This window comes from Boleophthalmus pectinirostris, unplaced genomic scaffold, assembly GCF_026225935.1.
Source record: "Boleophthalmus pectinirostris isolate CB_2022bp ecotype Guang Dong unplaced genomic scaffold, ASM2622593v1 HiC_scaffold_23, whole genome shotgun sequence".
Taxonomy (NCBI): domain Eukaryota; kingdom Metazoa; phylum Chordata; class Actinopteri; order Gobiiformes; family Gobiidae; genus Boleophthalmus; species Boleophthalmus pectinirostris.
This window is the reverse complement of record NW_026571207.1, coordinates 28046736-28070267: the sequence shown is the minus strand read 5'-3', so window position 1 is coordinate 28070267 and position 23532 is coordinate 28046736. Positions and strand designations below refer to the sequence as shown.

Sequence of the window (23532 nt, the reverse complement as noted above, 5' to 3'; positions counted from 1 at the left end):
TACTGCTAATTCCATGCATTACTACTTTTATTACTATACTTTAAAACTACTTTAAACACTGTTACCAACACTAACTAGTACCAATGTTACAACGAGTACTACCACAATTACACTACTTACTTTACACTTGTCATAATCATACTTCTATCACTGCTACTATCTATGCAGGTACTATTATTACTTTTACTGCTACTGCTACTACTACTATTATTATTACTATACTTACCTACACTGTTACCAATATTAATGTTGCAACTACTATTACCACAATTACGCTACTTATTTCTACAACTTCTCAAACTCCTAGTATTTCTGCTACTATCATCGCCTTTACGGCATCTACAACTTCAACATTAGTAATAACCTTTGGTCTCCTAATCGGTACAATGTGATCCTCCCTGCTGTCAGCCATTTTGCATGAGAAGTCTGAGCCGCATGTGTTCATGTGTATAAAGTCAATCTGCTCACCATGGTTTCCTGGCAGCACCGGGCCTATCCGGTTAGGGTCAGATGGGCTGGGACTGGATTCGGGGATGGCATTGTCCTCCACGTCTGATTTCGGGGTCTCCGGCGCGGCGGGATTTGCATTGGGGACTGCGCAAAAACAAAGAAGAAAAAAAAGAGAGGAGAAGAGAGATAGAGAGAGAAAGAGAGAGAGAAGAAATCGTCAGTCTAGGTTGAAGTTTGTGCCTGTGTTGAATTACAATGCATTTCTTTATTATCTTTTGATTCATCTTTCAAGCTGTAGGAAGGTTATGGTTGCATGTGTTCAAAAGTGCCTCAGAAGCGCAGATGAAAGCTCGGAAAGAGGAAGGACACGTTACCGTACGGATCCGCTACACGCTGACGTCCCTGTCCTGTCGTAAAAAATATGTGCTCACATCAGCATCAGTGGTTCTCAACGCAAACACTCAGACAGATATCTACGCCACTGACACATTCACGACCACAAATCACGCGCACGGAGACTGCACGCCAATACGCACCCAGCTAGCCCGACAATACACTTAGGCAATGGCAGAATGAGGGTAAAGTAGTTATATATTAACTTTTTATTGTTCTACATTATTCATCGCGTTAAAAGGCCATAATATGCCTTATTTATTGCTCTGGCTTTAACTCTTAAGAGAGAGGCACTTCTGACTGTGTGAGGACAGGAAGAGGCAGCCAGGAGGGAGGGGCAGAGGAGAGAGGGATGCACTTGGAGAGATGATGTAGTATCTATATGAATATGTATAGCACATTGATGACTTTGTGCGGTAAATACAGGTGTCCAAGTGTTCGGAAGTACCATTTACTGTTATGAATACAATGGAAACCGCTAACCACTGATACTACTGCAATATTAACTACTTTGAGTCTAGGCACTACTGTTCCTATTTTTTCCATTTTCTGATCTATGTTGTAATGTCGTTTCCTCGTCACAAGTTCTTCTTCCACCTTGTAATATCATATGGTAATACAGGAAGGGCTCCACTGTGTTATTAAACTTCACGCACCTTCACAAGCTGGGACAGAGCATTTTAAACTTTGGAGACATAAACAGACTTATAATACAGGATTACTCAGCCATGTGTGAATGAAACAAAATGGAACTCCAGGTATGTTTTTGATGAGGTAAGAACATTCTAACATGACTAAAAGCTCACAAGTCAGTGATGCGTAATATGGGACCTTGAACTACAACTGCTACTTCTCTCCACTACAATGCAGACTGTTTTATTATTACTGTAACTTAAACCAGAACTGCAAGGCAAATTAAGAATATACTCTGATATCTGATATACTCAGTGAAAGTTTTGCCATCTGACCAAAATCTATCAAGTACTACGAATACTCCTATTAAGACTACTACTGCTATGATTGTTACTAATAACTATTCTTTTTCTAGGTAATAGCTAGTCCAGATAGAAATTGCCACCTGTACCTCATACCACTATAAAATATCCATTATAGTAACCAAAATCAGTACTACACCAAAACTAACATCTTACTGCTGTTATACTGCGATTTCTGTCAATACAGCTCAACATTTTGAAAGCAGACAGCTATCTACAGACATTTACTGTACTTTGAAGTCTTTGAGGTTTGAACAGAGCAGTGGGCCCTCTCTCTCCAAAGTTTATGACCCAGGGCAGACACTAGACAGTTATAAACTATTACTGATGTGTTCTGCAGCACTATCTGATGGCCCCACTCTATCTGGACCTTATCTGCATCTGCCCACAGGCCTCCTCTGGGGAAGGAGGAGGGGTATGCCGAGAAAATAGGGGCAGTTTGCATTCAGTTCCCTGGTGGTGAAGTCTGTCTGGCTGTCCGATCCAATGGGGAGAAAATGCCTATAGTCTAGCAGTCCATTTCCATCTTGGTTTTAGGCAACTTTTTTTTCAAATGCGGGGAATAGTTTTGGGTGTGGACCATTTGGCACAGATGAGTATAGGAAAGGTCCAAATAAGACTAAGACTAAGTAAGGTACAGAGGGCTTAGAAAACAAACAAACAAAAAAAAAAACATTTTGCAGTTTTTAAAAAAAAATGTTATGTATTTTTATCTTAATTCATCATATTCAACATTATTAAAATATTCTATTAGGGTACATTTAAGTATTACAGTTTTTAAATTGAACACAAAATATCTTTTCAAGCAGTCAATTGTCTGTTTTGATTTTTGAATAATTTTTTAGATAAGGGATATTTTGTATTGTCACTCTGGTCAGAATTATGATTGCCAAGCAGTCAAGATTATTTTAACTATTTTTAAATTTTAGAATAATTTTAGATAAGGGACATCTTATATAGTCTCCTTGCTGCATTGTTTACTTTGAATAATTACAGTCTATGAGTTGGACACAAAATTGCAGTCATGCCTCTTTTGATTTTTACATAATTTTTAGATGACATTTTGCATAGTCTCCATGCTGTACTCACTGCCCACTATTATGTTTAAATTGGGTTGCCTAGCAGTCATGTCTATTTTAACTTAAAATTTTAATACATTTGCATAGCGGGAGCAATTTAGTGCAAGCTAAGGTGACTTCATGTGCATATTTTAACTATTCTGGCACAGCTAAGTACATTATAAATCTGATCTCTCTATCTCTTGTCACTGTCCACTTCTCCACTGTCCGGCTCCCTGCACACCGCATTACACCAAGAGACTGATTGTGCTGCAGAGCTGAACCTATAGCTGTAAGCTGCTGTTGTGTGCTGTCAATAATTGATGAGCAAAGACCAGAGTGAGAAGTGGGAACATTCACGCATGGCAGAGGATATGAGAGGACACAGTGATCTGATTCAGGCATGCCCCAAACAGTAACACGGTCCGACGCTACTGAGCATGTGCAGAGAGCAGTGTTCTAATGTCCTGACCCATTTTTTTGCCTCATACACATTCACTCTTAGTTTTTTTTTTTTTTTTTTTTTTTCTATGTGCTGACATTTCCCTTAGCTATGCAGACAGCGACTACCTCAGAACTGCCAAGCCGCCAGAAGGAAGAAGGGAGGAGGGGGAGGAGAAGGGGGAGGAGGGGGAGGAGTGATGGAGCGACAGAAAGACATTGTATGAAGCAGAGAAAGAGAGAAAATAGGCCGTGAGTCAACATATTTATAATGAGAGCAGTGAAGGGACCATAGCTACCATTACACACACTAAAACTATTATAACTACTACTATTACTACTTATGGTATATCACCACCAGTAAGTATTATTATTACAACCATAAAAACGACTATGCAAAACCAGCTTTTTCTACTATCACTAATAGTACAGTACTAATTCAACTTAAAATTCAGTTTATAGTATTATAATAAAGTTATGGTCCCATTACCACTGTCTGACACTATCAAGACTTTAAATAAGTAATTAATAAAAGTACTAATCTAAACCAATGCTAATAATAATATTAATGCTATATTTCTGCTACTATGACTACTAATAGAACTACTACTTATATTTACTATCAAAACTGACTGCCTGTACTTCATTAAATAATGCCAATAGCACTATCACAATTATAATAGAGTCTGCAATATCTCATGAGGCTATAACTCCTGCATTACTACTGATAAAAAGAAAATAAAAAGACAACTACTTTTGCCAAAGATTGCAATAAAACATAAATTATGACACTTCCACAGCTATCAAAACAAATTACTAATATTAGTGCAGTCCACTAATAGTAAGATAACTAACAAACAGAAAGAGTGTATTCAGTAGACAATGACAGAATAGTGGTTGAGTCAACATATTTCTAATGAGTACCGTGTGACAGGACAGACTGGATAAAATATGGCCTTTCTATGTTTTCCTTTCAATCAATTCGTCTTCCATTCTCAACTTGGCTTTTTAAATGAAGACAAAAGACACGGACAGCAGACATTTAGAGGACAATTACGAATCGATGTGTCATCTCCTGCAATGATTCAAGCTGATTACACCCAAGGGTCCTCTCCGCCGCAGTTAATGCAAATGTAACATTAAAGAGAATGACATATTGGAGATGGTGGGCTAGAATGGAATAATACATAATAGGTTAATAACTATTACAATTTGTACAATTGCAAATACGATTGTGGCCATTACTTCTCAGGAAACTACAAATACCAACATCCAGCTAGGACTGTCTCAATGATTACTACATCAGCTTATCGTTCAATATATGACCTATGGACCTATTATTTTGGGGGTCAATATTTATCATGGGGTCTTTTTCTTTGTTTTAGTGGAATGTTTTTGGTTATTTTTTCTGCAATATAATATGATGATGATGTAGAAAGTCTAATCAAGAAATAAAATTACTCAAAATAATTACCTAAGTGTTGCTTTCTGCTATATATATTATTGCAGCTCACCAGTATTTGACAATATTGCACTTTTAGAATCCTTTTTGTGAATAATTCTGCTTTATGGTTTGTTTTTAATATTATCGTTTATCATCTATATTGACTTCAGCAATTTGTTATAGTGACAGAGCTACACACTGCCACATTAACTTGAACTTACATTTTGGGCTGTGCATTTAATCAAATTTAAATTGAATCGAGCTGGAAAATTGTCACTATTTGGCGCTTTTTAATCGAGAGCTCCACAGCCAATCCTCTGTCAGTAATGGTATGTGGTTTGAAGCAGACTTCTGACATTGGATGAATAAATTAAAGTTTTTTGTTTTAATCTGCACTGATTAAAAGTCTGTCTTGTATATGTTCATGAAATTACTATTGAAATAAAAAAATAAATAAATAAAAAGAAACTTAAAATTGAGGAAAAAGGATACATAAATTTGCCATATTGTCCAGCCCTGTGTTCTTTTCTTCTGTATCACAACTATTATTGTTCTTATCTCTTTTAATCTCTTTTCTCCTGTATGTCTGAATGACCAATAAGAACCTTGAACCCTTAACCTTAATATTTATATGGATATTTTAACTGTAGCTAACGAAGAGCACAAAAATGTGAGGTATGGGTGGACATATGGGCAGATCTTGGGCACTTGGCGTCGAGATGAGGCGTTGGCATTCAGAGGCAGAAATGGGAGGAAATGTGGCTTAAACACAATAGCATCTGGGGTCAGAGCCAAACTGTGACCAGGCTCTTTCTGTTTGGTCAAACAACACCCAGCGCCACTGCAGAGTGTGGGAGACCAGGCCCGCAAAAATACAGTGATTTTTCTTTGTTGAAGGTAATTAATTTCTCTTGTTTGGCCAAGAAAAACAATCACATTTTCAATGAGCCTCAGGTAAAGACTGTTGTTTGTGTGAGAGAGACTCAAAACCAAATATCCAAATGGGCCATCAGTTAAAATGTATGACACTATATTAGCTCGATATATTGTTTAAAGTATATACAGGCACAAGTACAACCAAATAATGTGGGTTAACTTTGGACAGTATAAAACAAATATATTTTAATTTAAAATATTATTAGCTTTATGAGGCTGATTATACAAAATATGCATGATTAAACAAACTAAATAAATAAAACTGTGAATAAAAGATCACACTATGGATCATTTATTTACAGATAACCAAATACTTTATATCTTAACTAGAACATGCATGTCCAAACTGGCCTTCAGGCTATACTAGATGAATTAGCCCATATTTCACCAAGTAGTACTTTTGAAAGTTTTTGAAAATCAAACTCGATTAAAAAAAAAAATCTAATACTTTTAAATACTACATTGTGTCCTTTTGAGGATCTAAACATGGATGAAGGTCTGGTGGCACATTTTAATCTGTTATTAAAGCACATATTTTAATTATTCTTTGTATTAACTGCTAGTCCGTGGCCTTTAATTGGCCCTCTGCTTCGTCTGTGTATAGACATGCGCCCTTGATGAGAAAAGCCTGGCCACCTCTGAAATAGAAGTTTGAGGCCACGTGTGCAATACACTTGTGAAATAATAATGAATTGAACCACCATCATCAAACTGAAATGCTAATTGTTGTATTATTGTTGTTGTTCGCACTTGGATATAAGCTTTAGCTGTTTAAAATGTGATCTATAAATACATTTGGTTTGATAATTGGACTTAGCTCATTACATCACATTGTTTGCACTAGCCCTGCCAGTTGAGAATCATAGGTGTAGTTTGTATGGATCCATGTATAGAGAAATGAATACACAGGATTTTAACATGCATCAAGGTAAAGCAACACACAGTTACATCATTAAGTAGTACGAAATGGAGAAACATGAGGCCACTTGATTTTAAAGTAGCTTTTCTTCTCTGAGTAAATAGGCTTTTCACAACAAACAGCACCTAGCCTGTGTGCGTGACAGTCAAATCAAAGCCTCTGTCTGCCTCTGAAACTAACTATGTGTGTGTGTTGGATTGGCACATTATGCATCGACGCTCCCACCCACAGAAATAGATGTAAAAGTAGTAGCAGCAGCTGGGTCTACCGCATCTTCTCTAACAAGGTTTTGATTGTGACTGACAGCTACTCTGGTCCGTTTTTAGGAAATTGAGGGAAAGCCTGGGAGCATCCGTGACACGCAAAGTCTTCGGATTTGGGAACGGGTGCTGCTCCTGCAAAACTTTCCCCAAATAAATGCTTTGAAGTTTCATTAACACAACCTCAAGAGATTCATTCATCCAACAGTTTGATTAGTTTGTGTTCAAGACCGAATTGCTTCCACTTTTGCTGCGGTGTTGTCAGCCATCGGAAGGTGTTGCAATCGCGAGCTGTCGTACTCTCAAATTGACCTACATGGAGAAGATAATGCAACGCCTGTCTGTCTCTGAGAAGGTTTGTGGGGGATTTTCACTGTATTTTCTGCTGAATTTGTTCCGACTCGAACCTTGCTAGCATCAGCAGCTTGTTAGCTTCTATCCGCCTCCTCCAGACTGCCAGGATGCAACACTGTCATCCCACTAGCCGGCATTCAAATCACCAGATGTGGGTAGCCAGCCAAAAATGTATTCGTACTTCAATATAATACTACTCCAGTAGAGGTAGTAAAAGTGGGTGTTGAGGTATTATATGTACTTTAGTATATTTTTAATAGGCGTAGTTAGGCCCACTTTTAGCTTGTAAAATATTTGGGAAGAAGTATGTTTGTAAATTTCCACATACTTTTTAATACTTTTTATTAGGGGTGTGACAAGACACATTTCCATAAACGAGACGAGACACAAAATTAGGTCCACAAAAATTAGATTTTGAAATAATGTATAATAAAATAACTGTGGGAGCTCATTTGCAGTTTTGGTCTAACATTTTCTAATTTCATATTTTTGTTGGACAGTCGTATTAAACATTCTTTTTGGAACCACAGCTCTACAAGAAATAGAACTTTTGTCCAATCTGGATGTAAACCAAATGGAAAACAATCTCACAAGATCAAATTCCTCATGTCAGGAGTTACTGCCCCATCCCCACTTTCTACTAGTTTGCATAATTGTGAGAAGTAGTTATCAAAATCTAATCTGATCTGTCTTGTCTGATACATGTTTATTTACAAAGATGTAATCTAATTTCAACTGGCTTATTTGGTGAAATTGCACATTCATTTTTACTAGTTAAATCCAAGCACAAGTATAAACAATAGCGCTACATAAATCACACTTTTTGTTTGAAATACTTAAAACTGCAGAGTGTTACAATGAGTTTTAGAAATGTATTTTTATTGTTTTTTACTTCTACTTCTGTGAGTGTTTTAACTTTTTGCATCATTACTTATTACCTAAAGACACAAAATTAAAGTCCTATAAAAGTACGATTGACTCCAAAAGTTAGTCAACAATTACAACTATTTAGTCCTCATTAGCATTCACATCTGTAAATCTCTACACAGTACAGTTCCTGGTTTATTTTGAATGGCGAGAAGCAGCTTTTAAACTTCACTCATCATGCTATCAGGCAGATGTTCCCCTCCGAAGGGTCACAACACGCCGACAGGAGATGAGGAGATGTTTATGAAGTAACACATCTGTATACTGTAGCCTGTCAGGCCCTGGATACGAATGTCCAACCCGCTGGCTCCGTGCGCGTCCAAAAGTGAAATATATGATGCAAACCAAATGTTGTGTCCGAGAATATGTAAACACCAGCGCTTTGTTTACGCCAGGCACTTTTAAATGAGACGACCACAAGCATCCCGATTTCAAACACATTTTCTCTCGGTGATTGCTGTATAGAAATCGTATCGAGGAACAGCTGAGGTATAGGCGAGCGAGAGCCAGAGTCATCTTTCACTGTCACTTCTGATTTCGCTTGTGTTTTTCCATGGACCAGTTTTATACACTATGTGAACAAACTGTTTATGTCACAAAATGAGATTTATTCCAAATGTCTGCATGTAATTAATAGTGGTGGTTGATGCGGCTCTGCTTTGGTGTAATGTAATAAACTGGCAAACTTTCCTGAGGTCCTTTTGAGAGGCTGATTAAAGGCAAAACAACCAGATGGGAATTTTCTTTCAATGCGGGCGTATATATATATATGCCTGACAAATAAAGGCACTTCATCACGCTGATGCAAAAATCTCTAAATCCAATATTACAGTCCATAAAGCAGTCGTGATTATTGATTTGCAACACTGGCTGAGATGACCGGCCGTAATATGAGGAGATATTAAAGGGGTAGTTGCCCAAATGCAAACTCTGTGGCCGGTACACTATGTCATAGGATAGACATGTGTTTTACATTTGCACCAACCGCAGCAGCTACACACAACATCATACAGGGAAATGCATTACTCATTCATTTGGCTTTTTACTTATTTTTTATAGTAGCATTAAAGTTGTATGGCAAATTTTGTACAGAGGAAATAAATTTGGTCATAAAATGCGGGTGAAATTTTGAATCTCAGAATGCTCAGAAATTTATAGCAGAAATGGATAGTGAATATCTAAATAAATGTATTATTTATTTTTTCTGATATGTAATTTTGTGGGGTTTTTTTTAAGTATCTATTTATTTTTATTACATGTAGTTTTTATTTTAAAGCACCCTATAGATAAAGAAAATGAAATGACTTAAGAAAAAGCTCCTTCGTGTGCAGAGATAAGCTTAAAGCTATAAAATGCCATTGACAGTTTAATTGTGCTGTTTTATACCACCACTTTAATACCATAATGAGACGCCTATGTTTTTATGTACTCGGCATAAATCCAATAATAATGTTTGTAAACACAATTACACCCGAAATGAGATCACGCTTTGTAATCTCTATCCTACTTTTTATGCAACAGAATCGTTTGACAAAAAGCTAAAAAAAACCAACACATTACAAGTGCTTATGGAGCTAGTTAACTCCAATGTAGGTCAATGGGAGACGCTGGTGCAGATGGCCAGTTCATTTCATTTGACAAGTTTCCGGTACATGCTCTTATGGTGTGTGAGATAGTGTCTGTACCGGAGTCACGCTCGGCACACATGGCGATAAATGAAAATGTCAAACTAAAGTGAAACATGGCTCTGAGGCAGTTCCACCAAACCATGGGCGAGCTTTGTTACATGAGATGTGCGTGAGGTGTGCAGCCATTTACCTTGCCCAACTTTCATGATGACTTTCATGGCTCTGCTCTTGCAAACTCCCCCTTCGCGGTTCTCCAGTCCCTCCACGGTGCCGTTGGATGTAGCTGTAAAAAAAAAAAAAAAAAAGAAAGAAAAAGAAGGGACAGGGGACAAGGGCGGAGGAGAGAAAAGGAGATGATGGTTAATGAGCGTGTCCAAAACGTACCGAACTAATCAATATTTACGACAAGAACTGATTAGCTGTTCCAGTGATTAGCTTGTCTCGCTTTCAATCAACCTCCCGCTTCAACCTCCTCCTATTAGCACAATGCAAGTGATTGGAACAACATTGAACCACCGGGGGAGTACGGCAAATCGGAGAGGCCAAAAAAAAAAAGAAAGAAAAAAAAGAAAAAGCGTGTGTATGTTCAGTGCATAGTTTCACAGTGAGACACGCCAAACAGTCACTTCCAGCTGCTCAAGGCTAAAGCTAACTCCCTCTGTGCCACATGTGTCATTACTCCTCAGTGCTAGTGCTAACAGCTAAGTGCGTTGTTTAATGCGAGTTATCAAGGCTCATGCGCGAGTGTTAGCGTGAGTGAAGAGCGAGGGGTCGAAGGGCTGTTTATTTAATGTCAAATTCGTTTCAGACGCCGCTGACACAACCGGACAGCTATTTTAGGGCTCTTGATAATGACCTAGGGAGACAACGTGTGACTCTGACCTTAGAGCCAAGCAGCTAGCACTGAGCAGCATGCTAGCACGTGTGGGTATTTATATGTATGTGTGTGTGTCTGTGTGTGTGTGTGTAAGGAACAGTGGGGGCGACAGCGTGGGCGAAGGCTAATTTTGGAATTTCCCAAATGATATCCTCCTAGGCGGCTTGTTTCTACCCTTCCGCTTTCCTGTTCTTTTCCGAGCATTATCAATCCCTCTGTCTTTTTTTTCCCTAATTTACAGTTTTATCTGCGAACCATCAGCGCTCGCCCCTCCCCGTGCCTCCCCGCTTTTAACTCGATGACCATCTCCCAGGGTGATTGCCTGATGGCACCCTCATTACCGTGAGATAGTCTGGGAGAGAGAGAAAGAGAGGAAGAAAGGATGAGAGAGAGGGCTTATCTAATGATGACACAATGAAAGACGGGGCCGGCCTTCAAACAGTGGGGAGGGCCAAACAATGCACTGCTAATATGGAGATGTGCAGTCCTGCTGGCTCCTACAGTGTGTTTACAAGAATTACTTTGGTATGAAACAAGTGATGGGTCAGAGATGGGAAGACTTTGGCAAAGGAAAGTCCCAGTCAATAGCAGATGTACAGCCTAAAAATCAAGTTACTCAAGCAGACATGACAGGAAAAAAGCAGGCCGCACAACCACAAAGTAACAAGTTTGACGGGTAGATAAATCAACTACAATAATGTGCAAATTCTGGTATTTCAAACCAATAAACAAGACATAGGTAAAAAATATGGCATTTATAAAACCACAAATTAAAGCACTGACACTTCCAAATGTCACTTCTCACCACAGAGAATAGTTGCTGAAAACCTAATAAATGAAGGGTCAAGGTCTAAAAAAGTTTATCTTTATAATTTATAATGTAGCGTGCTATTCTTTTAAAAGTTAGTTCAATGCATTTTTCTTCAGAGGCTCATTACAGCACTACCATTTCCAAACATTACGCACCGCAAACGTAACTAATGATCACTAATAGAGATGTTTCGCCCCACTGGTCTCTTCCATGTTCCATCAAGCGTCACCTTGGAGTAGACCTTTGTTGGATCACCTCGTGTTGGAGCACTGGCTTTGGAACGCTGTGGAAAGCTCATCCAGTTGATTCATGGCTTGTCATTCCTAAGTGTTATTAATGTTGACATTTTGTTTCCCAGTAGGATTTCAGCTTTGTGCTCAGGCAGGATTGAAGAAATAATGAATTGCGCTAATATTATGTTACATTACAATCCAAATTACAAGAGGAGCAGGGGTGTCGTGTTAGTGAAGCTAGTGCTAATTTGTGATTGAGATAACATCTTGACATGGGCTTTCCAGTGAAATCCCCGGCCGTAGACTCAACAGGATGGAGCTGGCCGGATGATATGGGCCAGAGACAGCTGAGGAGACTTGGACTTGAGGACAAAAGGGGAACAAAAAGAACTCAAACTTGAAAAGGACATTAATGCGGACACTCAAAGCTAAGTGTCTTGTGATTTATGTGTATTGCGAGCAGAGGTTTGGTCTGTTCTTCAAACCTGTTCTCAGTCATACTCCCCATAACCTCACCCTTGCCATTTTTTCCACCCAGATTCTCCCCTCTTCTTCTAATTTCTGCGTTTCCAAGGCAAGGTTAGACAAAAATGAGTTCTTTGAAGACAGGGCTCCGAGGTACTTGAATAATCTAACTAAAAGTGAGCGTCATGCTATGAATTTTATATCCACATAGGGAGAGCAAATCTTGCAGTGTTAACTTGCTTCTGTCATCTAAATTAACTATTGCTTCAGGCTGGCTGCGCGGTCTCCGGTGTTACTGATGTGGCATGATGATAAGTGGGGCCTTGGGGGCTACTGTTTAGAGGGACAAATGAAAGAGAGGTGGATTTATTCAAATGCTTGATGAGTCTATATGTTGTTTGTATTCAGGCAGTTTAAGATGTCAAATAAGTCAATGTATTTATGGAAATGTATTATCTGGTTAAGAGCATCTAGTTTAAACCACTTGCCTTATGCTAAAGTACTTTTCATGATGGCAAAAGCAACTGTTGAGTACATTAAAGTGATCCAATGAATAACATTAAGAGCCGTTCAAATCGCCATGTCCCCATAACCCTTGTCTTATATCTGCGCGCTTACATCTATCATGTCAAAGATCACCCCACAAAGACGATTTACTCAATTACATCTACAAAATCTCTCGAAATCTTCCAAAGAGGACAGCGTGCCAGTTGGGGTTAATCTAAAAGTTGCTCACTCATTTCACCTCTGTCTCCGCCCGGGACTGTAATCCAAATCGGGATTGTTGGATATTAAAAAGCCGGCGGTCACCATGTGTGGCGTTTTCCGGAAAAAAATAGGAAACTGGGGAATTGGGTCTCCTTGTGTGTCCCGCTAGAGACACTAAAACTCCAGGGGATCAGGAAAAGACGGAACTTAGAACAAAGAAACTCCTGCTGCTCTGATGATTTAGTGGAACAAAATCTGGAATACCAGAAGAAACGGTCATTGCATGAAGGAATGTTGCTTTTTTAATAAAGTGCTTTGGCTCTGTCGATGGCTTTCTCAGTGATTTAAAGCGTTTTTGGTGGGTGTGGATCGTTGGCCGCGCACAAGTGGGAGAACAAAAAAGATCTACAGCTGCTGAAGTCATAAGAGGAACCAGGTGCCAAATGTTGATGTTGGGAAATATCTACGGTTCAAATGTATGGGCCAGAAGTGAGAGAGCCCAGTGGGGGGACAGACTGGCTCCTGTTCACCTTACATTATAAAGAACATACTCCACACTTAATATTTACAGAAATTAAAGGGGAAAGATATGGGAAAAACATATGCAATAACTATGATTAATACAGTTATATGACGACAGTATAATTTTGGGGTAGTATGGCTACAATAAACAGATACAGTACAACTTTCACACTTAATATCAACAACTAAGGCTGTATTATTTGAAAAAAAAAACAAAAAAAAACTGTCAAATATTATGAATTAAACAAAACAAACAGATGGCATATTTATCCATTTTAATTTATGGGATTCAGTTTTGTCTGAATTGTGCTGTTGCTGCCTCTTGGCCAGAACTCCCTTGAAAAAGAGATGGGACTTTTCAGGTAAAAAAAAAAAAAAAAAAAGGTTGCATCACCTACTTGTTTCTATGGATATGTCATAGCTCTGCCTAGAATGTTCCACAGTATGACATTAAACAGCTCTGCCTTAAATTTATTCAGTTACAGTGGATTTATTTCTCAAAAATACCAACAAAAACAGGCACTCTGACAGGGAGCAGGATTTCCTGTCCACAGATCTGATCTGTAGCTTGGTCTCCATGAAGATAGAAAGGTTTAATGCCATACTGTGAAACATTTCCATGGACCTTTCAATACACCCTTAATATTTACAACACAGTGCAATACATTATATGAAAAAAGTTAAATATGCAACTATTTTAAAATGAATAAAATAATGGAGGACATATTTCTTCATTTTAATTTATGGGTAAAAGTTGAAGTCTTGTCTGTAGATTGTGCTATTGCTGCCTCTTGGCCAGAACTCCAAATCCCAATGGGACTTTCCAGGTTAAAGAAAGTTTAAACTAAATAAAAATAAAATTCTTCATGCATGTATCTCACTCTGGTGACACCAACATTCACTAGCACTCGTTTAACTATGTCATATCATATTTCTTATCAAAAGCTCTCCACTCATCAGTATCACAACAATCAACAGACTGTACACGCTATTGCATCATATGTTTTCCTTTTATACCGCTGCCTTGATATAAACGAACAAAAATTTTCACAAGGACGATTAGGGCAGAGCGTAGGTCGTCTCCCTTGGGTGCCCCAGCGCAGGGTGGGAGGAAGGCAGTGCTGAGCGGACTAGGAGACACCCAGTACAGCAGCAGTCTGATGCGCTGCTCTATATTTATACTCAGGTCTGCCTAAATGAGGTCACCCAGGTGGTCCCGCTGAATACATTCCCCTATCTCCATCATGAATCATCCACTGCTTATTATTCCTGTGTCCGGCCCGCGGGGGATAGCTTTCATACTGTGCAATAGTCCGGTGCTATGTGTGTGTGTGTGAACGTGCGTGCCCCAAACGTGCACAAAAATCTGCCCAAAGCAAAAAACGAGCGGATAGATGGAGCCCATGTGACAGACAGAGAGCAGGTTGTTTAATGAGAAAGTGGATGAGAGGTGACATTCATTGGCTACCATTCACACAACCCCCCCCCCCTTCCCACTCCGGCCCCTTGGTTTTCCACTGCATTCAGACTTCCACTTAGAGGCGAGCCAGCATCTAGTCACTGTAACCGACGGTAATAATGTGTACTTTAGAAAAAGGAAAAACTGCAACTGATCATTCAAGACCAACGCCAATGAATAACACTTTTGTTTTATGGGTCTTTGGGACAGAGAGACCACGTCGAGTATTACCACAGCAACTATTTCACTTCATAAAGCCTACTCATGGTGATTACAATAAGGACAAGTAAGGGACTAAAGGACTGGTCAAAGCTAAAAGCCAGCAAGGATATATCTGGGATTAATTCAAGACTGTTCACGGGTTTAGAAAATCAGGATGGTTGCCATATCATATAAAAGACTATAAAAGGGAAAAAGTCATTACTGAAACTCATATAGACCAGTTTAAATCAGCAAAAAACTAAACTGAACCACAAGGACAAACGAAGCCAAATCTAAATCTAGAACGTCCTAGGGCTATACAAGCTTTTGCAAATAACATATCATATAACAAGTTCTCAAAGTTGTGTCCATAAAGGGAAAAAAAAAATAATATATATATATATATATATAACTGAAACTCACAGACAAATTCAAGACAACAAAAAAAAAAAAAACTACACTGAAACACTGAAACAAACTCCAAAGCTAAAAGAACCTAGGACTATACAAGATTTAGGAAGTGAAAGCACACCCCAGTTTCTGAATCAGTCAAGGGGAAAATGTGTTGCCATACATGAGTGTCAGGTGGACATATCAAAACAAATCATCACTACACAACCCACTACCTACCATGTTGCTATCTCATACATTAGTAAACATGAATACAAAGTCTATGGCAGGCTAAGGAAAGCTATTTGCACAAAATATTTCACCCCTGAATAAGCACGGAGAGGGTCAGATTAGGTTTACGGGCCTGATTCCACAGATAACCCCTGTTGAGCAGCCCTGGCATGGAACTTCAGCCAACGTGCACGACACCAACCGCGCGCATGGCACATCTGAGCGGCCTCGCACAGAGTAAGACTGTCAGACTGGAATAATACCGGAGGATCTAGATGTTTGCACTTTGAACCTTTTCTAATCCACAGTATTAGGGCATGGCTAAAGCCTGATTATGGACGAATGAAATGGATCTAAATATATGTCCCAGTCTATCAACGTTCCCACTTCTTTGTCCTAGAAATAGGAATGGAAATAAGTAATCAACCTCCGATGTAGCCTCCGTCGGCAAAAGAAAATTCATTCAGACTTCTCATATCAGCTCAGATGAATTAGGCATGCCCCGTTCTCATCTCTTTCAAGAATAAAATCCGACAGACAATCTGAAACAGTCTAGTCTACCGAGACGTGGCTTTATATTCTCTGCCAAATCCAGTATTGAATTCCAGTTTGGATACATGTGCTTTTCACTAATGAGCAACGGGCACTTTCATGTTTGACAATAGTTGTTTTGTGACATTTTTTAACAAGCTCTCACCGTGTACCATGTCTGATATCAGCTTTTTTCCCATGCGCTTGTTATTATTTCTTAAGGGGGAAGCCGGTAAGAAAGCATCAATGTCAAGGTTTAGCCATGGTTAGCGGCCCATTACGTACCACTCTTGCGTCTGTCTGAGTCTGTACATAGCCACAGGGGGAGCTCTCCTCTCTTGATTACTTTGCACAAGGCTGCGTGCACCAAAACACAAAAATATATAGACATTCAAACCGCTGACGGCTCATGGAGGAGCACACTGAAACACGTGCAAGCGCATAGACAAATATAGAGCGCGCACACTTCGGCTGTAGCCAGAAGATCAGGCAGGACTTAAGAGCTCCTCCAGCACCGAAATTACAGGGTACCTCTAAATCCTCCCAGCAGAGTGCACTATGGGATTGCACGGGGTGGGGTGTGAGCATGGAGGGGGCGAGAGAGGATAGGCTTGAAACTGCAAGAGCTGGAGACAGACCAAGCCAAAGTGCGCAGGCTACATATTTCAGCAAAATAACATAGGCCCTTTTTATCATCCGCTACATCTTGTGACTGGGTTTTCTCACCTAATTATGCCCCCACGTACAAGAAATCACAGCCGAAATTGCAGAAAGGGAGCCAGAATCTAAGAAGTATAACTATGTTCGGAGTTGGCAGGTAGAGCAGAGCGGAGCAGGGAAGTGCAGTGCGCCTTGTTAACTTTCCTCAAATATCACAAAGTAACACTTGGTAAGCCTGGGCCGTTCTTACACCTTACACACACAATTTAAGTTTAGCTGCTCATAAAGGAGCCACCAGTAAATCTGATCGTGCACTTCATGGTTTTGATGTAGTCGATCTAAAGGACATCCAAAAGCAATATGTGCATTTGATGGTTATACTGATGGCAATGGTTTTCCGCCATAAAAACTAAGTAATGGATTAAGGAATAAACTGTGTTTAATGTACTACAGCAATGGGTTTGAACCATTTTCACACAGCCTAAGGAAAATGTGTGGCTTTCCAAGTGGGCGATTAAAAGAATATAGCGTAGAGTGGCACAGTAAATGAATGCGTTGTAGAACAGCATACAGCAGTTGTTGTGGGGGGCTCCTGAGATTACAGAGGGTCCCCAGAGCTTTGACTGATTTGAAGATCGGGTCATAAAGAAAATATTTCCTGAAAATTAAACAGTAAAACAGTTAAACTACTGCTCTATTTGCCTTCTCTCTGGGAATAATGCTTATCATGTGATGCATTTCTGAGGCTACAATTAGGATTATAGCTTTTTCTGTTTCCAGCCTTTTCTGTTGCTGTGTCGATACTTTGGCTTTAAAAACAAATGGCATAAGGTAAAAATGATCCAAATGTGTCAAGTAACTACAGAACAGCTTTGTAAAAAAAAAAAAAGCAAATTTAATATTATAAGACACACCAACATTGGCCAGTAAATCGTCTTATTACACCAAATTATAGACCAAATGATACCTTGGAAACCGATATTCCATCCACCTAATTTTTCAATATCTGCGCCGATATCAGATGCCAGTATTGTTTCAGTGCATCCCTAGCTACAATTATAGTTTGGGGTGGTCTTCCGTACAAGCATGAGGGGCTTTAGTTCAGAACCATATTCATATCATAGTATAAGACATCACTTCACTAAAATAACATTTACAATGAAAACTATATTCAACCAAAATGTGTGTCCTACATTTTCGTTTACAGTAAACGTATTAGCTATGAGACATATGGATATCACTACATTGTAAACCATTAGTCACAGCATACCGATTCACCAGTGTAATGTAGTGTCATCCACCAGGTTGCATGACATTCTCTAATCTCAGCTATTTCCGCAGCCATTGAACCTTACATGCACACGCTGATAGGTGCAACATGAACACAGGCGTGCAAAATGGGGAAGCCGGAGACTCCATTTTTAAGTTTGCGAGCCGAGGCGGGGAGGGGTGCGGCCTGATCCCTCTGAAGTGGACTTGCGTGTGCGCTGAGTGATGCGAGGGTGCGAAGGGGGGTGGGGCTGAGGGGGAGCGCGCATGTGTCCGTGGGGGAGTGTAGCGGGAGGTGATGAAGTGAGATGAGGAGGAGGACAACCAAAAAAACGCCACAGAAGAAGAAGAAGAAGGAGCAGAGGAGGGAGATGAGTGGTCCGGGTGACGCTGGGGAAACATATGTGTGTGCCTTGGACTGACTGTTGTGCACAAGAGCGTCCTGCCAGCTCCCATCTCACTCACACTCACCCCCCCTCCCCCTCCTCCACTCCCCCAGGTTTCTACCATTCATTTTTGTGTGTGTGTTTTGGCCCTTGTTCCAGCACTTCTTAAGTTTCAACTTACAAGCGGCGTATTTATGTGCAAATTATTATTTCAGCATGTCCAAGTGTCCTTACTCTAAACGGCTCTTAGACTTTCGTTGAGGGCGAGCTGATTCGTGTTGGCAGATCACCGTGACATGCGCGCGTGTGGCCCCCAGATTACAGAGCGAAAAGGTGGGACATTATGGACGTTCTATGACCTGGCTGACTGCTGCTTGAAGACTTCCTATGACAGCTTTTAACCTCTGCAGTGGGGTCTTGTCAGCGCCCCTCTCCGCGCGTTTGGATGTGAATGTGTCCGTACAAGACTTGGAGGCTGCCGACATAGAGAGGGGCTTCTGCATCATTTAGCCCCGGGTGTCTCCGTGTCACCTCTCTCCTCGGATGTATCCAACGGGCCAAGACTTTTACACCACTGCACTTTCCACTCTCCATTTCCCAACTCAGCATGCTGCCAAATCCCACTCGCTCTTCTCTCTCACCTCTCCGCTCCACAGCACAAAACTTCTCCCGCACACTCGCTCCAATATAGAACTAACTTTGCCATGGAAAAATAAAGCCATTCTCATGCCCAGGGCGTAATATACCTCCTATAGTAATGTTTGGTCAACAAACCAAGAGGGATTGGTCTGGCTTTTCCATGTTAAGCACCTTGAGATGACTTTAGCGGTGAATAGGCACTTGATAAATATAGATGAATTGAATTGAAAGCCACATGAGTCTCCAGTGGCCCAGAAAGCAACATTGAGTTTTCGTGTTGATGCACCTGGCTGGCGAGATTTGATTTGCAGCGTTCCTATCTGATCAAAAACATCAAGCTGGAGAAATACAGGGACTAAAGGTAATGCATCTAAAATGACACCTCATTCGAGCACAATTACTGTTAACTCACAGGTTACATATGAAGTACAATGGATACATGTAATCACTGTTTTTCCTTATTACCTCTTATATATAGATGTGATATATTTGTAAAGCTACATTTATATTTTTTGTTTACTTTCACACATACATTTTAATAATTATGCCTTATTTGACACCCATTGTTGTTTTGAATTATTATTACCATTTATATTTTTGCTCTTTGTTATTGTAATATATTGTGATGTGTGAGCTACTGTGTCCAAGTGATTTCCCTTAATAAAGTTTGTCTAAGTCAATAGCTATATACTTACATGCCACTATATTATATTGTAAATGCCTGTCAAGTTGTCAAAGATATGTCAGTGTTTCATAATATGCTTACTAATAGTTATAGACATTTCTCAGGACTGACAGAATATTTAATTTGGTTGTATACATATATATATAAAATAAAATAACATTTAAAGGTCCTATATTACACAAAATTGACTCTTGTGAGCTTCAAACCATGTTATAATGTGATTACGTCATCAACAACATGCCTGGATTTTTTTTTTTTTTTTTTTTTTTTCACTTTGAGTAATCCCATGTTATGAGTCTGTCTACATCTCCAAATCTGAAAATGCTCTGCTCCACCTTGTGATGTCACGAAGCGGTGGATTTCAAGTTAGCAGCTTTTACCTTTAGAAATCGGCCATTCCTGTGCTGAACTCCACTAAATGATTCTAGTGAAGGTGTATGGAGTTAAAAAACACAGTGGAGCACTTCCTGTATTACCACATGACATCACAAGGTGGAACGTCTGTCGGAGAGAAGAACTCGGCCTAAATATCGAGGATCTGCGAGTTAAACGTGTGTGAATGAAACAAAACAACTCCAGGTTTGTTTGTGATGAGGAAACAATATTATAACAGAGATTCAAAATAGCGTAATATGGGCCCTTTAAATATTTAAGTATTATAAACACTTTCGGTCGTGGATCCGGATCAGCAAAAACATAACCCCTTTTTCATAAAACCTCTTCTTAAATGCTCCAGCACTACAGTGAAGCTATTGTAAGCCCCATAAGCTCCTCTCCCCTTGGTCGGGCTGTTTATTGTGCCAATCGTCCGTATCCTAAACTCCGTGATCCCTGCTCCCTCGGTACGCACCTGTCAGATTATAAAGGCTCTGCTGCTTTAGAGCTGGTATGAACGTAAGGATTGCGTGGTTAAAGAAAGAAGAGAGGAGAGAGAAAAGAGAGAGAGGTAGTGTGTCGTCAAAGATGATTCTGTCTGCATCTGTCATGTTGTGTAAAATAAACGTAAAATGTAAAATAAACCTAAATAAACCTACTGCTACTACTACTACTCCTGCTACTACTACTGCTACTACTATTACTACTACTATTGACAGATTACAAGGGCTTTAGAGCTGGTATGAACGTAATGATTGCGTGGTTAAAGAAAGAAGAGAGGGGAGAGAAAAAAGTGAGAAAGAGATAAAAAAAAAGAGGAAGGAAGAGAGAGAGAGAGAGAGAGAGATAGAGAAAGAAAAGTAGTGTGTCGTCAGAGATGATTCTGTCATGTAGGAGAGGCTCAGTCCGTTCTTGTTTGAGACAGATGACTTCCTCAGATCCCCAAGGTCCCCGTGTTATTCTGCGTCCTTTATTCCGACAGAAGGAGCAGGCTGGCTCTTCCACTTTTATTTGCTTGGGTCCACTATTGGGCGTAATACGTGAAATATTCCATAGTTCATCTCTGGAGTTGTCCGATACCGTTTTCATCTCAAGGCAATAATAGTGCAATGTTTGTGCTCACTGACCCGCTGTGTCCTTATGGTTAGTCATGACGTGCTTTGTGTTGTGGGTTTTCAAAATAAGATGGAGGTAACTAGGTGGTTCAATAGCAAAATATAAGATGATAAAGTAATCTTGTGGTACTTTAATCTTACTTAGTTTATTGTCATCATCAATTATAAATAGGGATGTAACAATAACCGAAAAATCATCTCACCATAGTATTGTGAGCCATAACAATAAATCGAATTACGTGTCTTTTGCTTAAATTCATTGTTAGTTAAAAAAACAAAAAGAACTACGCAGACCATAATGCTTTGCTCTGTTTCAGTGCAGAATACATAAAGAAATAAGTGTTAATAACTGTTAATAACTGTAATAGTTCTATGGATAATGACTGAACCAAAGTCTTGGTGAGGCATTTAAAACACAAAAAAGTATTATAGTTTTGTTAGCCTTCACAAAATAAATATTGTATCGTGACATGCATATTGAAAAAATATTGTAACAAGAGATTTGGATATCGTTACATCCCTAATTATAAATACTATAAATACAAATACTGATGAATGAAAAAAATGTCTATTGCATTTTCATAAAGCTGAATGTGTTTTCAGGATTTCTTTTTAAATAGCCCCAGATTTGGTTAAATAACTGAGTAAAATAAATGTGTAAAAGGTACAAATAAATCATCAATAATAACCACGTATGGGTAGTTCTATTGCAATTAATATCAAAATAATTCTATGTTTCCTGTGGCCAGAAGTCCTCAAAATGGCGACCACAAACAGGAAAAAGTGATGTGACTGAAACCAAAGAATACTGTTCCAATGCAATCATACACCCATTAATAAAAATAATAAATTCTTTTTTTTTTTTTTTTATCATGCGTTTTTATAGTTACAAGAAATACGCGGTCTGACTCACCCACGGTCTACTGGCCCCATTGACCGTGCAGCATGAGGTCGCGAAGCTTATGACCACTTAAAATAACATAATGTAGCGTCAAATTGATAAGAAAACATCATACCAAAGGAATCTATTATTTCTATTTTCAAAACCGCATTTGGAAACCCTACACAACTTACCGTGACTCCAGCTCTCTTAAGATGCCATATGTTAAGTTACATGCTATTTCTCATATAATAATGTATTCAGTTGTATGGGGAAGTTGCCAGAAGCCCACACAGGCCTCCCTAATGACAGAGTGGCTAATTGGCTGTAATGGCTCTTTTCACTGATATCATCACTCGGCAGCTACAGCAAAACCTCAGCATTTTTTACACGAATCAAGCAAAAAGCGTACTGGAAAACTGGGCACGCATACGTACATATTATCGGTGTTAATGTTTTAGAAAAATGGCCACTTTCATAACACACAGACCGCTATTCTTCTTTGTTTTCAGGAGGTGATTTTGTTTTAAATTGTTGCAGAGCTGGTTGAGTGTTGAGTGTGTGAAATGCCCACCGAAAGGAATACCACACAGGGTAACACTATCAAACTGACTAAATAAATACATAGCTCAAAAGTTGCACGGTAAATGAAATAACATGCAACTTTTGCCTTTTATAAAGTAAATACTTTGGTTGGTTGTGCAAAATAAGTCTGTAAAATGCCCACCAAAAAACACTATCTAACTGACTGGCTAAATAAGAAGTAATGCAAAAGTTGTACTCTAAATGAAATAATGTACAACTTTTATATTTTAAATTATAGATACTTAAAAAAACAAGCTGGCTGAGTAAAATAAATGTGTAAAATGGCCACCAAAAGGAGTACAACACAAGGTAACACTAACCATGTGACTGACTAAATAAGAAATAATGCAACAATTGTGCTGTAAATGAAATAATGTATGTTTGTATTTTAAATTGTAAATACTTGAAAAAAATAAGTTAGTTGAGTAAAAGCAGTCTGTAAAATGGCCACCAAAAGGAATACAACACTATCTAACTGAGTGACTAAATAAGAAATAATACAAAAGTTGTACTGTAAATGAAATAATGTACAACTTTTGTATTTTAAATTATAAATACTTAAAAAAAATCATAATAATAAGTTGGTTGAGTAAAATAAGTGTGTAAAATAGCCACCAAAAAGAATACCACACAAGGTAAAACAAGGTAACTGACTTACTGATTAAATAAATAAATATAAATAATACAAAAGTTGTCCTGTAAATG

At 39.0% G+C, this 23532-nt stretch overlaps 1 protein-coding gene across 1 annotated transcript in view; it reads right to left on the bottom strand.

Annotated features, from left to right (window-relative positions):
- efnb1 (ephrin-B1) overlaps positions 1-23532 on the bottom strand; it is a 117857-nt gene that overhangs the window by 8546 nt on the left and 85779 nt on the right. The window contains exons 3-4 of the mRNA XM_020922557.2: positions 9996-10088; positions 469-594 (exon numbers count right to left, since the gene is read on the bottom strand). Of these exons, the coding sequence (XP_020778216.1) occupies positions 469-594; positions 9996-10088 (219 nt within the window). The remainder of the gene's footprint in view (positions 1-468; positions 595-9995; positions 10089-23532) is intronic.